Raw genomic sequence first — 16,771 nt, forward strand, 5'->3', positions numbered from 1 at the left:
ACCTCTGCCTTCCTTTGCTTCATGACCTTGAGCAAGGCCATTCCCTCTCTGAACTGGGCTCAGTGGTGATTGCATCTCTAGAGCCCCCCTCCCCGGGGCTCTTGGAAAGATCAAAGGAGGCAGTATATGTGACAACACAAACATAAACCCAGCCAGCCAGGGGAGGCTTCGTGATGTGGAACATCAAGGAGGGTGACCCGAAGCTCAGGAAGGGTAGGAAAGACCACAGCACAAGCACCCAGGGCCATCGGGGCCTCTAGGCTGACCCCCTGTTCTTCACCCCTCCAGAGAGGCTCCAATTACGGCTCCCTGCTGACCACCGAGGGCCAGTTCCAGGTGTTTGCCAAGACAGCGTACTACAAGGTGGGCCTGGGGAGACCTCTGGTCCTGGGTACGGCGGAAGTGTGCTCTGTGGCAGAGGGTGCCGGGTGGGCTGTCAAGGGGCAGTTGGAGATCCTCAGGGGAGTGGGGTGCCATTGGGAGCAGCTGGGGGGTCTTGGAGGGAGGCGTGAGCCGTGGGGAGCAGGTGGAGGTGCCAGGTCATGCTCCACACAGTGACAGTCTCCATTCCTTTCTCAGGGCAACCTGGTGGCTGTGAAACATGTCAATCGTAAACGCATTGAGCTGACAAGAAACGTCCTGTTTGAACTGAAGCATGTAATGTGGGGGCGTGAGGCGGTGGCCTGGGGAAGAGTCCCCTGCGGGGAGATGGCCAACTGAGCTGTCTGTGGAGGTGTTGCTTTTCAGAGTGTCCTAGGAAAGCTAGGGTCTGTGGACCCAGGATGGGCTCTTGCACCCTGGGGATGGGATTAGGGGTGATGAGATGAGAGGTGAGATCTCTGGAGATACCCTGGAGGAAGACCCTTAAGGGACCTTATGTGGGACCTGGGGAATGAAGACAAGGAGGCAGAGGGTGTAGGAAGCAGATTGTGGGGGAGAAGGGCCCAGTGGACATGTTTGCAAACCATGAATAGGGAGTTAAGGGGGAGGGTCCCTGAGGCCAGAGAGCAATCTGGTGAGGAGTGAGTTCTCTGTGATGCTCCTGATGCTGCTTCTCACCTGCAGATGCGGGATGTACAGAATGAACACCTGACCAGGTTTGTGGGTGCCTGCACTGACCCCCCCAACATCTGTATCCTCACAGAGTACTGTCCCCGAGGGAGCCTACAGGTGAGGGGACAAGGGAGTGTTAGCGAACCTGGGGTCCAAGCTGGGCATGGCAGGGCATGCCTGTAATCCCAGCTACTTTGTGAGGCTGAGACAGGAGGGTTGCAAGCTCAAGGGCAGCCTCAGCAACTTAGCAAGACCCTGTCTCAAAATGAAAATGGCTGGGGATGTGGCTTAGTAATAGAAACACCCTTGGGTTCAATCCCTGGTACCAATGGGGGAAAAAAAATCCAGAAATCTGGGTTCTAGCCCTGGCTCTGTCCCTGACTGGCCACACCAGCCTAGCAAGCCTCCCTCTTTTTGGCCTTTACTGGCCCCAGCTGTAAAATGGGAATGGGGGAAATGCAGCTAGAGTAAATCCAGTGTGGTCAGTAGACCCTTGCATCCTCCCCCCACCCCCATGGAGGTCTGTGGGGTACAGGTCTGACTCTCCCCAGCAGGACATTCTGGAGAATGAGAGCATCACCCTGGACTGGATGTTCCGGTACTCACTCACCAATGACATCGTCAAGGTAAGCCCGGAGGGGCCACTGGGTGTTGGGGGTTGGGATGAGGAATGAGTATGCTTCTCCCCTGGCCCTGGTTGTAGGTCCCCTCATGCCCAAGACCTCTGCCTCCCCAAATTTCCCAGGGAATGCTGTTTCTACACAATGGGGCCATTTGCTCCCATGGGAACCTCAAGTCATCCAACTGTGTGGTAGATGGGCGCTTTGTGCTTAAGATCACCGACTATGGGCTGGAGAGCTTCAGGGACCCGGAGCCAGAGCAAGGACACATCCTTTATGCCAGTGAGCCCAACTCTTGACCCTCAACCCCGCTACCTGACAAGCACCACCAGGGTAGCTTAGTAGGGAGACTGTGGCCTGGGATCTTCCTGGCTCGGGCATGCCTCTACTGAATCCAAACTCAGTTCTCATTAGCAAAAAGGGGAAGACAGAGCTCTTCCCGTTCTAAACACAGTGTGCTGTCCAGACCAGTCCCAGCCACAAGCTGGTTCACAGCTTTCCCCCTCCCCTCCCCCACCGGAAGCTCTCTTTCCCAGCATCATCGCATATTCTTCTTTATTTCTATTATTGCTTTTTTTGGCCATGAAAGATTATATTCATTGCTAGTTTTTCTTTTCCCACTAGAATATAAAGTCCCTCATCCCTTAGCTTTGGGGTCCTTCACCACATGACTCCTAATGTCTGACCCACAGAAAAGTTATGGACAGCTCCTGAGCTTCTGCGAATGGCTTCGCCCCCTTCCCGGGGCTCCCAGGCTGGTGACGTGTACAGCTTTGGGATCATCCTCCAGGAGATTGCCCTGAGGAGTGGGGTCTTCCACGTGGAAGGTTTAGACCTCAGTCCCAAAGGTGAAAGAGCCACAACGTCCCCTACCTCTAACCCCAGCCCCAGGGAGAGGGACCCTTGGAAGCATCCCTAACCCTTCCTTCTGAGATGGGGCCCGGCCACCACCCTTTGTTCCATTGATGCCAGCCCAACTGGTCCTAGGCTTCCCTAACCAACTCCAGCTGGCTGCCCCAGCCTCTCACTGGGCCCCTGGCTAACCCCTGTCCCCCACCCAATACAGAGATCATTGAGCGTGTGACTCGGGGAGAGCAGCCCCCCTTCCGGCCCTCCCTGGCTCTGCAGAGCCACCTGGAGGAACTGGGGCAGCTGATGCAGCGGTGCTGGGCCGAGGACCCACAGGAGCGGCCACCCTTTCAGCAGATCCGCCTGATACTTCGCAAGTTTAACAGGTCACTGGTGTTAGTCATGGCTGCCTTCCCTTCCTACTCCAGACACTACAAACCCCACACTTCAGTCTGTCTGCGCCACAGAGAGAGCCACTTCAGCCACGCACGGCTCACCCCAGTCCACCGCAGCCTCTCAACCCTCTGTACAACTCTGCTGTCCCCTCAGCCCCCTACCATTCAGACCTCTTTCTTCCACCTACAGCAACACCCCAAGCCCTGCCCACTCTCCCACACTGGGCACAGTGGTGTGCAGAATAAATGGGCCATACAGCTTTGGCCTCTCCTTCGCTCCCCATATCCTCAGCCCTTCACATGAGCTCCTTCCCAGCCCGCTGGTCTCCCTTTCCCAGTGGAGCTCAGAGATCCCCAGACACACCTACCTGTCTGCTGCCTGTATGCATGTCACTTCATCCTTAGCTCATCATTGTCCCTCTCCACCTTTTTTTTTTGGCACTGGGGATTGAACCCAGGGACACTCTACTACTGAACTACAACCCCAGCCCTTTTTATTTTCCTTATTTATTTTTAAATATTTTTAAATTGTAGATGGACATAATACCTTTAATTAATTAATTAATTGTTTTTATGTGGTGCTGAGAATCAAACCCAGTGCCTCACACATGCCAGACGAGTGCGCTACCACTGAGCCACAACCCCAACCCCTTTTTAAATTTTTTTTAATTTTAATTTTTATTCTTTAGATGTTGATAGACTTTATTTTTTTATTTATATGTGGTGCTGAGAAACGAACCCAGGGCCTCACACATGCTAGGCAAGTGTGCTATCTGTGCTCTTGCTGAGCCACAATCCCAGCCCCAAGCCCTTTTCATTTTAAGACTTGGTCTCACTAAATTGCCCAAGCTGTCTGGGTCCACAGCACACACCTATAATCCCAGTGACTGAAGAGGTTGAGGCAGAGGATCCTTAAATTCAAGACCAGCCTGGGAGACCATGTCTTTTTTCTTTTGTTCTTTTCTTTCTTTCTTTTCTTTTCTTCTTTTTTTTGGTACCAGGATTGAATCCCAGGGGTGCTTAACCATTGAGCCACATCCCCAGTCCCTTATTTTATTTAGAGTTGCTTAGGGCCTTGCTAAGTGCCGGAGGCTGGCTTTGAACTCAGTCCTCCTCCCTCCACTGGGATTACAGGTATGTGCCATGCACCCTGCTTTGAGACCATGTCTTAGTAAAAAGGTCTGGGGATGTAGCTCAGTGGTAGAGCACCCCTGGGTTCAATCCCCAGTACCACCACCATAATAATAATAATAATAATAAGGCTGGCCTTGAACTAGTTAAACTCCCAAGTTGCTGGGGTCACAGGTGTGTGCCACCGTGCCCCCACCCCACCTCCTTCCAACTCACTCATGTTCAATGAAGGTAAACAAGCTGTCAAAATGTCTAAAGCTTCCTACTTGACCCTGGGTTCTCTGAGATGAATTGAACTTTCCTCCCATCCTTCTCACCTGCTCACCCCTATCCTGCAGCTGGAGGTGGGCTGACAGTAAGCCGAGGGAGGGGAGGGGGTGGGCCTGGGGGAGGGCTCTCCAGGGCAGACCCGCGCAGCTCCAGCTCGGCTCTCCCGGCTGCCCGGCCCCTCAGGGAGAACAGCAGCAACATCCTAGACAACCTGCTGTCCCGCATGGAGCAGTATGCCAACAACCTGGAGGAGCTGGTGGAGGAGCGCACGCAGGCCTACCTGGAGGAGAAGCGCAAGGCAGAGGCCCTGCTCTACCAGATTCTGCCTCAGTGAGTGCCCATCTCTTCAGACCCGCCCCCGACGCTCAGCCCCTGCCCCCCCCTCACGCTCTGGTCTACACCTGCCCTGACCCCTCAGCTCAGTGGCTGAGCAGCTGAAACGCGGGGAGACAGTGCAGGCGGAGGCGTTTGACAGCGTGACCATCTACTTCAGTGACATCGTGGGCTTCACCGCCCTGTCAGCAGAGAGCACACCCATGCAGGTAAGCCAGGGGCAGTCACAGGCGGCAGACCAGGTGGGTCAGCTTGGTGTCACTTCTCCGTCCCCAAGGTCTGCCTTCTGGTTCCCTCCCCCCACCCCACCCCAGGGAGCACCCTTCCTTCCAGTCCCACGTGGCTTCTTGTGCCTTCCAGGTGGTGACCCTGCTCAATGACCTGTACACTTGCTTTGATGCAGTTATAGACAACTTTGATGTGTACAAGGTAGGGTTGGGAAGGGACAGACAGACGTGGACAGGGTCAAAAAACGGTGAGGTTCAGGCGTATGAAAGAGAAGTCCAGGGCACAGGAGCAGTGACTCGGGGGGACCCACCCACGGGCAGAGGGGCGGGGTGAGCGCAGGGCCGGGAGCTGGTGCGCGCGGGTGTGGCCGGCAGGTGGCCCCCGGGAAGGGAGTTCCAGCCCTCCTGCCCGGCCTTGTCTCGCGCCCCCACAGGTGGAGACAATCGGCGACGCCTACATGGTGGTGTCGGGACTCCCAGTGCGGAACGGGCGGCTCCACGCGCGCGAGGTAGCCCGCATGGCCCTGGCGCTGCTGGACGCGGTGCGCTCCTTCCGCATCCGCCACCGGCCCCAGGAGCAGCTGCGTTTGCGCATCGGCATCCACACAGGTGCGGAGGCCAGGAGGGGTCCCCTGGAGGTGGAGCTCCGCGAGGAGAACGCCCCTGGGCCCAGCATCTCGGCCCCATCTCGTCTCCCCCTCCCTGTCCCCACTCCCTCTCTCCCTCTCCTCCCCTCATAGCCCACCTCCAGCCTCTCCTGGGGCGCCTACCAGTCTCCCTTAACTCCCTTCCCCACCCCCGTTACTGTGATGGACTCTGTTCCCTCCCTTGTCCCTCCTAGGACCTGTGTGTGCTGGCGTTGTAGGGCTGAAGATGCCCCGTTACTGTCTTTTTGGGGACACTGTCAACACTGCCTCAAGAATGGAGTCCAATGGGGAAGGTATAGTGGCCCTCCTAGAGGGGAGGAGGAGGGCTGGGTAGCCAAAGGAATGGCCGCACTGTGGCAGCTTAACTTAGGCAGTCCCTGTTCTGGCTTCTAGTCCTTTCTTCTCCCAAATGCCCTTCTCATAATGCAGATGACTCTCCTCTTAGGATGGGGTTACTTTGTAAGTTGAAAATATCCTAGGTTGAAAATACAGTAACACACCTAACCTCTGGGAATATCATGGCTTATGTAGCCCACCGTGAACATTCTCAAAACACTTACATTAGCCCAAAGCCAGCAAGACTCCCTAACACAAAGCCTGTGCTGTAATAAAGTATTGAATATCTCATGTTCACACACAGGCGAGTGTTTGTAGACATGATGGGATGTGAAAACAAAATGCAATATCCAAAAGATGCTAGCAGCACAATGTACACTGGAGCACAGGCTGTTCACCTTTGGAGTCATGAGGCAGACCCTGAGCTGCGGCCCAGTGCTGCTGCCACCCACAAGGGCAGGAGGACATGTACTGCACATAGCCCAGGAAAAGATCAGAATTCAAACAATGGAATGTATGTGGCTTTCACATGATCACAAGTCAAAAGATTGGACTATAATAAAAGTCAAGGACCAGCTGAGCATAGTGGTGCACCCTGTGCAAGGCTGAGGCAGGGGACTTGCAAATTCAAAGCCAGCCCAAGCCACTTAGCAAAACCCTGTCTCAAAATAAAAAATAAAAAGTTCTGGGGATGTAGCTCAATGGTAAAGCACTTCTGGGTTCAATCCCCAGTACCAAAAAAAGTATTTCTGGGTCAGTGTTCAATAGTGCCGAGCAGGGAGCAGGATCACACTTTAAGGCCCTCTGCTCCATCTTTGATGTGGTGAAGATGATTGCAAAGACAGACAACTAGGGCGTGACTCTCAGTTCCAGAGCTAGCTGTATCAATGTGCTATCCCTCTCTGAGTCCTGGTTTTCCTGATCTGTAAAATGAAGATAAAGTATCTACCTCATGTGGGGCGCAGTGGCACACACCTGTTATCCCAGTGGCTCAGGAGGCTGAGGCAGAAGGATTGTGAGTTCAAAGCCAGCCTCAGCAAAAATGAGGTGCTAAGCAACTCAACGAGACCCTGTCTCTAAATGAAATATAAAATAGGGCTGGGGATGTGGCTCAGTGGTTAAGCACCCCCTGGATTCAATTTCTGGTACCAAAAAACAAACAAACAAAATCTACCTTGTAAGGAGTATGTGAGAAGCTGTACAAATGCCTAGCACATGAATGTCACTCAGCTTTTTCGAGACTCAGCAGCTTATCTGTATCTCAGGGTTGTTAAAAAAAAAAAAAAAAAATCGAAAACCAAACAACCCTAGCACAGCTCCTGGTACACAGTAGGTATCTGTAAATGCTTGCTCTCACCCTTTCCCTTCATCTTGCTTTCTGTTTCTCTGCTATCCAGCTTCTGTATCTGACACAATTCAAGTCAGTAAATATTTATTGAGCCATAAATACCTGTGCCAGGCCAGAGTGTAGCTGAGGAGTCTATGTGGACCCCATCCAAGAGTCCAGCCCCGGGAGCCCTGTGGGGTCTGGTTCAGCAGATATTCCCTGGGCCCTGTGTTTGAGGCTCCGGGGTAGGGGAGAGCTTCTGATGGCAGATAACAAGAGGCCACATGATGCAGACCCGGGGAGAAGTATCGTGAGGTGAGATAGTGGCCAGAGAAAGAGTATGGGACTGGTGGGCCCGTCGTTGATCTCCTCGGCAGCTGGGGCAGATCTTCTGCCCTGGGTCTCATTTCCTCAGCCATAAAATGAGAGGATGGAGTCACATAACAGCGATAGCAAGGACTTACGTAAGGCTTCCTATGGGCCGCGTTTTGTTTGAATCATTCATTTATTTATTTATGGTGCTGGGGATCCAACCCAGATGAATAATTTTAATCCTCACAACAGGAACGCATCCCTTTGAGATGGTGCTTTCTCCATCAGCATCTCATAGATCTAGAAAATGAGACACAGTTTATATTAATTACCCGAGCAAATGTCTAAGGGATTCATGGAGGCAGAGCAGGATCCACAGCTTCTAACCACTATGCTACACTGTCCCCCTGGATCTGAATGATACTCTATAACAGTACTGCCCGGTAGTATTTTTTTTAATGTTATTGTATTTTTTAATGCCTTTATTTAATTAATTTATTTGTTTTTATGTGGTGAGTGAACCCAGCGTCTCACACATGCCAGGCAAGTACTCTACTACCGAGCTATAACTGCAATCTCCAATAGTATTGTCTTGTGCAGTACAGGGAATCAAACTCAGGGATGATCTACCAGTGAGCTATGTCCCCAGCTCTTTTAATTTTTTTAAATTGTTATTCAGGTCTCACGAAGATGTCAAGGCAGAGGAGTCAGGCATGGTAGAGCACGCTTGTAATCTCAGTGGCTCAGGAAGCCAAGGCAGGAGGATTGCAAGTTTGAGGCCAGCCTCAGCAATTTAGCAAGGCCCTAAGCAACTTAGTGAGACACCGCCTCAAAATAAAACATAACGGCTAGGATTGTGGTTGAGTGGCAGAGCACTCGTCTAGCATATGTGAGGCACTGGGTTTGATTCTCAGCACCGAATATCAATAAATAAAATAAAGATCCATTGACAGCTAAAAAATATATTTAAAAAAATAAAACATAAATAGGACTGGGGAGGTGGCTCAGTGATTAAGCACCCCTGGGTTCAATCCCTGGTATATAAAAACGTCAAGGCTGGCCTTGAATTTGCGATCCTCCTGCCTCAGCCTCCTGAGTTGCTGGGATTATAGGCAGCCATGTGCTACTACTCCTGCCTCCAATACTATTTTCTTCAGTCATGAAAATGTTCTGAAGTTTTACTGTCCAGTATTGCAAACTTTAGTCACATGTGGCTATGGATCCCTTGAAATGTGTCTAATACAACCAAGGCGCAGAATCTTGGGTTGGGTTTTGTTCTTGTACTGGGGACTGAACCCAGGGGTGTTTTACCACTGAGCTACATCCCCAGACCTTTGGATTTTTTATTTTGACACAGGGTCTCACTGAATTGCTGAGGCTGTCCTTGAACTTGTGATCCCCCTGCTTCAGGCTCCCAAGTGGCTGTGATTACAGGCGTGCACCACTGAGCCCAGCGAGGCACTGAGTCTTTAGCTGCATATTGTTTCAGTTATTTTAGACATTTTTATTTATAATGACATATTTATTTATAGTGACTAATGGCAACCATATTAGACAGCACAGCTCTAAAATTCTAAAGGAGCCAATATAGTCACACAATAGAGTCACACATGCATAGAGAGGGTGGGACTTCTCTGAGTTAAGAGGCTTTGGGGCCAAAGGATGGAGGAGGGCATCTGTCTACCCCAGTCCCTGGTCTCTTCTCCTCCTCCGGTCCCTGGCACTCCATCTCCCTTCCCCTGTCCTTCTCAGCGCTGAGGATCCACCTGTCTTCTGAGACCAAGGCTGCCCTGGAGGAGTTTGATGGTTTTGAGCTGGAACTTCGAGGGGATGTGGAAATGAAGGTAGAGAAAGAAGTCCCTGCCATCACGGTCCCTGGGGTCCTGGAGTGGGGGTACCCTTCTCCAGCAGCCAACGCCACTCCCATGTCTAGGCCTCCTCTCTGATTTGGGGCACTAGTTGTGCCACTCCCCACCCCAACCTCCTTTTTATTTTTTTCCCTCTAGGGCAAAGGCAAGGTCCGGACCTACTGGCTCCTGGGGGAGCGGGGGAGTAGCACCAGAGGCTGACCAGCCACCCTTGCTGTCCTTCCATACCTCCGATGCCTGGTCTCCACCTCTCCCCCAGCAGCCCCACCACTGCAGAAGGATGAGAGAGCCGTGGTTGGAACAGCTCAGGCCCCCAGACCCCAGCAGAGACCCCGGGTGTGACTCTGAGAGACGACTGGCATAGGGAAGAACCCAGAGCTCACAGGACCAACCAAATCACACACTCACACAACATGGCACCCGTCAGGCACATGTCCTCTCCGCCTCTCCTAACAGGCTCCTCCTCCCACGTGACTTTTGTTAAAACTACCACAGGGGACTCTAGTGAAAGGAGGGGGTAGAAGGTCCAGATGTGGGCCTGAGCCACAGGGACCACAAATACCATCCCACCCATAGCCACCACCCACCCCTCCACCCAACAGTGGGCACAGGGGAGAAGAGGGGCCATGGGGAGGGGCTGTGGTCCTGTGCGCCTTGTTCTCCTGTGAACAGACCATTAAAATCTTTATTCCAGTGACAGTGTCTCTCCTTAAGGGAGAGAGCATTGCCAGAAAACATAGCCATGTTCTCTACCTTCTGCTTTGAAAAGACCTGTTTCTCCACCTGGGAATGTAGATTCTGAAAAAGCCGGCAGTCACTGCAGCTTTGAGGAGACCACGGAACCCTCTTTGGATTTTGCAGAAGTGCAGAACCTTTGTTTATGTGGGTTATACTTATTGATATCGGTCGTATTAGACATGAAAATAACCACAGTGAAGAAAGTAAAATGAATGCTTATAGATTGAGTCATTCAGGATAACCATAATAAACCCATTATATGTTAATAATTTTTCCACTACTTTATTAAGGACATTCTTAAGAGAAAACTGGCCTTTTTTGGTACATGGTAGTGAAGGATACAATGACTAATTTGGAGCCACTGTCTTCATTTATCTAAGGCATCAGCGGGTTTACCCTCACTGCTTTTGGGTTGACCCAAATGTCAACACAATCCAAAGCCAAATAATGTATTGGTATCATTATGAAAATCATTGACCTCACCTATCCGCTGAAACAGACTTGGGGACTCCCAGGATCTGTGGAGCACGCTTTGAGAAATGCTATATTACCCAATGGCTGATATACAGCGGGAATGACATAATTAGTATGGGTTGAATTAGACCTGGGAATCAAGAAGTGGTATCATATGGATCCTATTGATTGACTGATTTGGGTAGTACTGGAAACTGAGCCAGGGCCACTCTACCTCTGAGCTCTACCCCTAAACCTTCCCCCCCCTGCCTCCAGTACTGGGGATTGAACCCAGGGGTACCATTGAGCTATATCCCCAGTCCTTTTTATTTTGTTTTGAGAAGGGTCTTGCTAAGTTGCTGAGGCCAGCCTCAAACTTTCAATCCCCTTGCCTCAGCCTCCCAAGTAGCTGGGATTACAGGTAGGTGCCACCATGCACCGCTATGGATCCCTTTTAAACTCACCGAGATTTGGGGATTGTCCACCTACCCCTCCGTTTCCCATGTCAGTGTAGACAAATGTGACAGTTTGCAAAATGCCTCTCCAAAGGGTTAAGGACCCTGCTTTTCCTGCTTGAGCCACCCACCCCACCTCCTCCCTAGGCAGGCAGGCAGGAATGCGGGGGAGAGGTGGCTACAGCTTCACCTCCCCCATGGGGAAGGAGAGTGCCAGACATTTCTTCAGTATCATCCATCAAGTGCAGACAGGCCTCTCCCTGACCTCCCAGGCCCCTTCCTGGAGTCCTTGCCAAATTTGATCTGGAGGTAGGGGTGGGCTCCACGGAGCTTAGAGGTGGGTCTGAGGCACACTCCCTGGCACGCAGTGGTGGTTGGGGATGGAGAAAACGTCAGTTGTTCTCCCTCCTGGTCAGTGACTCCTGGGGATGTTCTGTGCTTCCTACCCACCCCTTTTGGCCTCAGTCAGACTTGATTTATTGGGAGAGAGCGCTCCCGTGGTCAAGCCTTTCTCACCAGCCAAGCTCAGGATGAAAAACACGGGGAAGGCCCAAGGAAAGATGGTTGCCCCGGCAACCACAGCCTACTCAACTTCCTGTGGGCCCTGGTGGCCATGTTGACTCCCAGGCCCCAATTCCTCCTCCCAGGAGGGGCAGAGGGTCCCCAAAGAGACCGGCTATGACAGAGGGAACTGTGGGGACTGAGAAGTGAGATCTGGGGGGGAGGGGGCTGGGACATCCAGAGGGATCTGGGCTCAGGGGAAGGGAGACTGTGTGATGGGGGGGTGATGGAGGAGCTCCAGCAAGACAATTCTAGGAAATGGCCGGTCAGATCCTTCCGGGGCAGCCTGGCTCCAGGGCAGGCCCTGGGAGGGGAGGGAGTGGGAGGTGGGCCCGAGGAGAAGCCCCAGGAGTCCTGATTTCAGCCGCTTCAGAACTTTCACTGGAACTGAGGAGATTTCCTTCCGGAGGAAGGCCCCCGAAATCAGGAAGAACTGGGAAAGCCATTACCAATGGAGGGGAGGGGAGCCATGAAGCCCTCCCCCCAAAGCAGGGGAGAGACGGGTGCCAGGAGCCTCCACCCAGGAGGGAGGGGCCGGCTAGGGGCTGTCCTGACCAGTAGTTTGGGGAGGGGTGGTGGTGGGGGCAATAGGGTTTCCCCAGAGTGCGAGAGGAATAACAACAACTGGAATCATTGGCATTGGGCTGTGGCCTGCAGTTTACAAAGGCTTTCACATACATTATCTCATCAGCCATGTGACACTCCTGGAAGAAGGCAGGGGACAGAGAAGGCTGCTCAGCTGTGGGGAGGAGCAGGACCTCCAGCCCAGCCCAGGACAGGGCCTGGAAAAAAACAGAGCTGAGGAGATCAGGCAAATATCCCTCCCAGCCCCTGTTTTCTCTGCGTCAAAGCACTCGGGTAATTTATTTGTCACAGCAGGACATTTAGTTATCTTTTAAAAAAAATGATTTATACCTTTTAGGACAGATCCCGCAGAACCTCATTAGCAAGAGACCAGTTTTGCAGCCTGAAAGTCATTCTTTAATTAAATTGCAGAGACTATAAAAATACCTTAAAATAAATAAATTAACCATTTTTTTTAAAAAGAAATTAATGCTGTCCAGAGAGATTTAATCTCAGTGGGTTGGAATGCAAGTAAGATTCCAGAGGTGTTTACCCCAAGGGTCAGGATGCTGATAAATTTGGTGTTGCACTAAGCAGAGGAAAGGGTGCTCTTGAGGAGCAGGACATCCAAGCCCAGACTATGCCAGATGCCATTCCAGCAGGAAAAGAGGGGGTGGGAGGGGAGAAGCTGCTTGACTATAGTTCAAACCCAAGGTTAGAGAGCCATTCTAGATAGAAAACAAAAAACAAGCAAACCCCCAACACACCTACCTGCCCACTTCCATAGGACACGTATTGGCTCCAGTGAGTTGAGAGGTTGGGTTGGTTGCCCGTAAGACCCATTTCGAAGCACAGATTCCATAATCAAGGACATGGATTAGTGACTGCAGCATCCTTCTGGGCTAGATGCTGTCCCCATATTAACTGCTGCCTTTGACTTCCAAATGTGCACAGCATATGGTATGCCTTGGCTGCTGTGCATCCAAAGATCAGGTCATCTTGCCATGTCTCTCAGCACACCAAGTCCCAGAAGCCAAAAATTAGGACAAAATCCCATGGGGTCTCAGTGTTCAGAATGGCATAACTGCACACCCCTATGAAGTGACAGGTGGCACAATGTTAATTAAGAGGTTGGACTTGGCAAACAGCCTGCCTGGATTCAAATCCTAGCTCTGCCACTTATAATCCTCGTAGGCATGGGCAAACTATTTGACTTTTTTATGCCCTCAGTTTGTTCTTCTAGAACACAGGAATGATCATAATAAGACCTTCCTTACAGGCTTTTTAAAAAAATATTTTTAGGTTACCTTTGTTTATTTAGGTTTTTTTTTTTTTTTTTTTTTTTTTTTTATGTTGTAATGGGGATGGAACCCATGCTAGGCAAGCGCTTTACCACTGAGCTACAACCCCAGCCCTTATAGGTTTGTTTTGAGGATTATCAGAGTCAATTCTTGCTGACACATCCTTAGGACTCTGGCTGGCAGGTGGAACTGGATAAAAGTTTGTTAGCATTAAGAGTCTACATTATACAAACTCTAATGTTAAATAGAAGGAGTTCCTGATGTCCACAGAGCAGTTAGAACGAAAGCTCATGATTGGACACCTTAGTGAGAGGCATTAGATCTAAAAATCTTAGCATTAGGAGAAACAGTAGAGGTTATACAGTCTAATTGCACACCCAGGGCTGAAATCCTTTTAAAAAGAGTTATAATCTTCCATGTTCTATTGGAAAACTTTCAAGGACTTGGAACTAAGATCATGCTATTTTTATATTTGGTATCAGGAATTGAACCCAGGGGCATTTAACCACTGAGTCACATCCCCAGCCCTTTTCTGTATTTCTTTTAGAGACAGAGTCTCAGTTGCTTAGGGCCTTGCTAAATTGCTGAGGCTGGCTTTGAACTCCTGATCCTGCCTCACCTCCCCAAGCCTCTGGGATTACAGGCATGCGCCACCACACCCAGCCCGACCACTGGCTTTTCTAACTATGCAGAAGTCTACCTTCTTTTCTAACAATGGTATCTGCCTGACACTGATCCACACTGGAGTCTCCACAGTGTATCATCACTAATTTCTTTATAGGTTTTGCCAAGATCTGATTCCAAATTCCACCACTCTGGGTGAGCTCTCATGGTCTGCTCTAGTTTATCAATACCCCTTTAACAACCTGTCTCCCATTCCCCTGGAGCCAAATGATCCAGGTACATTCTGAAGAAAGCAAACTGTCACCCACCTACATCCGTCACACAATGGGCCACTCATGGCCACATGCACAACAAAGCCTCCCCCCACTCCCCAGTTTTCTCACGTTGCTGCTGTTAATCCCTTTATTTCACCTTGTTCTCTGTTCTTAAAGTGAAATATACCTTCATTGTTACAGATTTCATTCAGAATGTAAAAAAAAAAAAAAACAAGTGGGTATGCGCTCTTTTTTTATCTAAAACTACCACACACACTGGGCACGGTGGTACATGCTGGTAAGCCCAGCTACTTGGGAAGGTGCCATAGAAGGAGATCTCTTTTCTTTTTGGAGGGTACCAGAGACTGAACTCAGGGGCACTCGACCACTGAGTGACATCCCCAACCCTGTTTTGTATTTTATTTAGAGACAGGATCTCACTGAGTTGCTTAGCATCTCACTTTCGCTGAGGCTGGTTTTGAACTCACAATCCTCCCGTCTTAGCCTTCCGAGCCGCTGGGATTACAAGTGTGGGCCACCATGCCTGGCTCCCTTTTTTTTTTTTTTAATGGCAACATGGGGATTGAACCCAGGGGCGTTTTCCCCTGAACTATATTCCCAACCTTTTTTATTTGTATTTTTTAAGTTTAAGCGGGCCTTGAATTTGCAACCCTCCTGCCTCAGCCTCCCGATTTATTACAAATGTGCACCACCACCACCATATCTAAATAGTAGGATCCCTTGTGCCCAGGAGTTTGAGACTAGCCTGGGCATCATAGTGAACCCAGCTTTAAAAAAATTTCCTCTCTAGCTGACCCCCAGCCAGGTGGATCCAGGTGTTGTGGGGTCTGAGGCTTATACAGTTTGATGGATCCTCTTTCAAAAGAATACAAAATCATGTGTGAAATAAATATTTAATTATATTGTGAAAAGAAAATAACTGCCTGACATTTATTTATTTATTCACTTTCGGTCCCGGGAATTTAACCCAGGAGTGTTTTACACTGGGCTCCATGCCCAGTCCTTTTTTATTTTTTGAGACCGATCTCACTATTACAAAGTTGGGGTTTTCTGGGAAACTGAGGCAGCACAAAGACACCCCCTTTCAAACCCCAGTTCTTGCCATTGAGTCAGAAATATTTCAGATTTGTCACTCAAAGTAACAGGCGTGAATTTATTGAAGGGGTAGGAAAAGGGAAAGGGGACACTCTCAAGGGACAAAGTGGGTCCTCAGAGAAGAGAGGGACATTGTGCCTGTCCTGCACCCCAGTTGTATTGGGGGCCCCAGGGGATTTCTGTAGAGTCCTGCCCAGGTGTTCACTGCTTAACTTTTGACTGACAGCAGGATGAGCTCAGACTTTCAAGAACCCACTGCCATGACCACTCTAGGTCACGGTGGCCCTGGCTGACCAGTTCTAATTGGATTCTTTTTTTGGGGGGGGCATTATTAAGAATTCAACCCAGAGTTGCTTAACCATGGAGCCACCTCCCCAGCCCTTTTTTTTATAATATACTTTTTAGTTGTAGATGGACACAATTATATTTATTTATTTATTTATTTGTATGTGGTGCTGCGGATCGAACCCAGGGCCTCACATGTGCTAGGTGAGTGCTCTACCACTAGCCCCAGCCTCAGCCTCCCAGCCCTCTTTTATATTTTATTTAGAGGCAGAGTCTCACTGAGTTGCTAAGTGCCTCACTCAGTTGCTGAGGCTGGCTTTGAACTCATGATCCTCCTGCCTCAGCCTCCTGAGCTGCTGGGATTACAGGCGTAGTCACCATGCCTGGCTCTAACTGGATTCTGAACCATAAATTCTCACTGATTTTGTGGTTAGGAGGAATTATCCAAGTTTTTGGATTAGGTCTATGAAAAGGGTCACAAAAGCCTCCCCCTTCAGGGTAACTTGAGCTGCTCTTATGGACATTATTTGGAGCCTGCCTTTCTCCTGCAGTAACAGATAGTTAGTTTGCTGAGGAATGTGACATAGCCCATCCACTTAAGCCAGGCAGTCTGCAGGTAAATTGCTCTTTGGAAAAGAAAGCATTGGAGGTCAGCACTGTGGGCTCTTTTTATAGAATGGTTCCCTTAATCTCATGTTTCAACCATTCACATCTGTCTGTCCCCTAACATCACTAAGTTGCTAAGGGTGGCCTGGAATTTGCCATCCTCCTGCCTCAGCTTCCCAAGAAGATGGGATTACACACATGGGATGGCTGACATGGGATTACAGTTGGAATTACAGGCATGCCCCACTGGGTCAGTTGTTTTTCTTCCTTTCCCTTTCTTCTCTTTATTTCTTTCTTAAAAAAAAAAATAGATAATCAATTGGGCTTAGTATTTTGCAACGATGACTTCAACCTCCACTACTGGCTCAGTACTGAGGTAAGTAGTCTGTTTAACAATCTCAGAATGAGCCAGCGGGTGGGCCTATATTCCAGATGGGGGAGGCTGA

The 16,771-nt window shown here is 50.2% G+C and overlaps 1 protein-coding gene across 3 annotated transcripts in view; it reads left to right on the top strand.

Annotated features, from left to right (window-relative positions):
- Npr1 (natriuretic peptide receptor 1) overlaps window positions 1-10,375 on the top strand; it is a 17,032-nt gene extending 6,657 nt beyond the window's left edge. For 2 of the 3 annotated variants that reach the window (XM_076861957.1, XM_076861955.1), the window contains exons 9-22: window positions 289-363; window positions 580-657; window positions 1,066-1,170; window positions 1,605-1,679; window positions 1,799-1,955; window positions 2,366-2,521; window positions 2,740-2,908; window positions 4,502-4,648; window positions 4,737-4,860; window positions 5,012-5,080; window positions 5,313-5,487; window positions 5,720-5,818; window positions 9,253-9,344; window positions 9,507-10,375. In XM_076861957.1, the coding sequence (XP_076718072.1) occupies window positions 289-363; window positions 580-657; window positions 1,066-1,170; window positions 1,605-1,679; window positions 1,799-1,955; window positions 2,366-2,521; window positions 2,740-2,908; window positions 4,502-4,648; window positions 4,737-4,860; window positions 5,012-5,080; window positions 5,313-5,487; window positions 5,720-5,818; window positions 9,253-9,344; window positions 9,507-9,569 (1,584 nt within the window). In that variant the 3' untranslated portion in view covers window positions 9,570-10,375. The remainder of the gene's footprint in view (window positions 1-288; window positions 364-579; window positions 658-1,065; window positions 1,171-1,604; window positions 1,680-1,798; window positions 1,956-2,365; window positions 2,522-2,739; window positions 2,909-4,501; window positions 4,649-4,736; window positions 4,861-5,011; window positions 5,081-5,312; window positions 5,488-5,719; window positions 5,819-9,252; window positions 9,345-9,506) is intronic. The other variant, XM_076861956.2, reaches the window with a different exon arrangement.
- The last annotated feature ends 6,396 nt before the right edge of the window (window positions 10,376-16,771 follow it).

Source organism: Callospermophilus lateralis, chromosome 7 (genome assembly GCF_048772815.1).
Source record: "Callospermophilus lateralis isolate mCalLat2 chromosome 7, mCalLat2.hap1, whole genome shotgun sequence".
Classification (NCBI taxonomy): Eukaryota; Metazoa; Chordata; class Mammalia; order Rodentia; family Sciuridae; genus Callospermophilus; species Callospermophilus lateralis.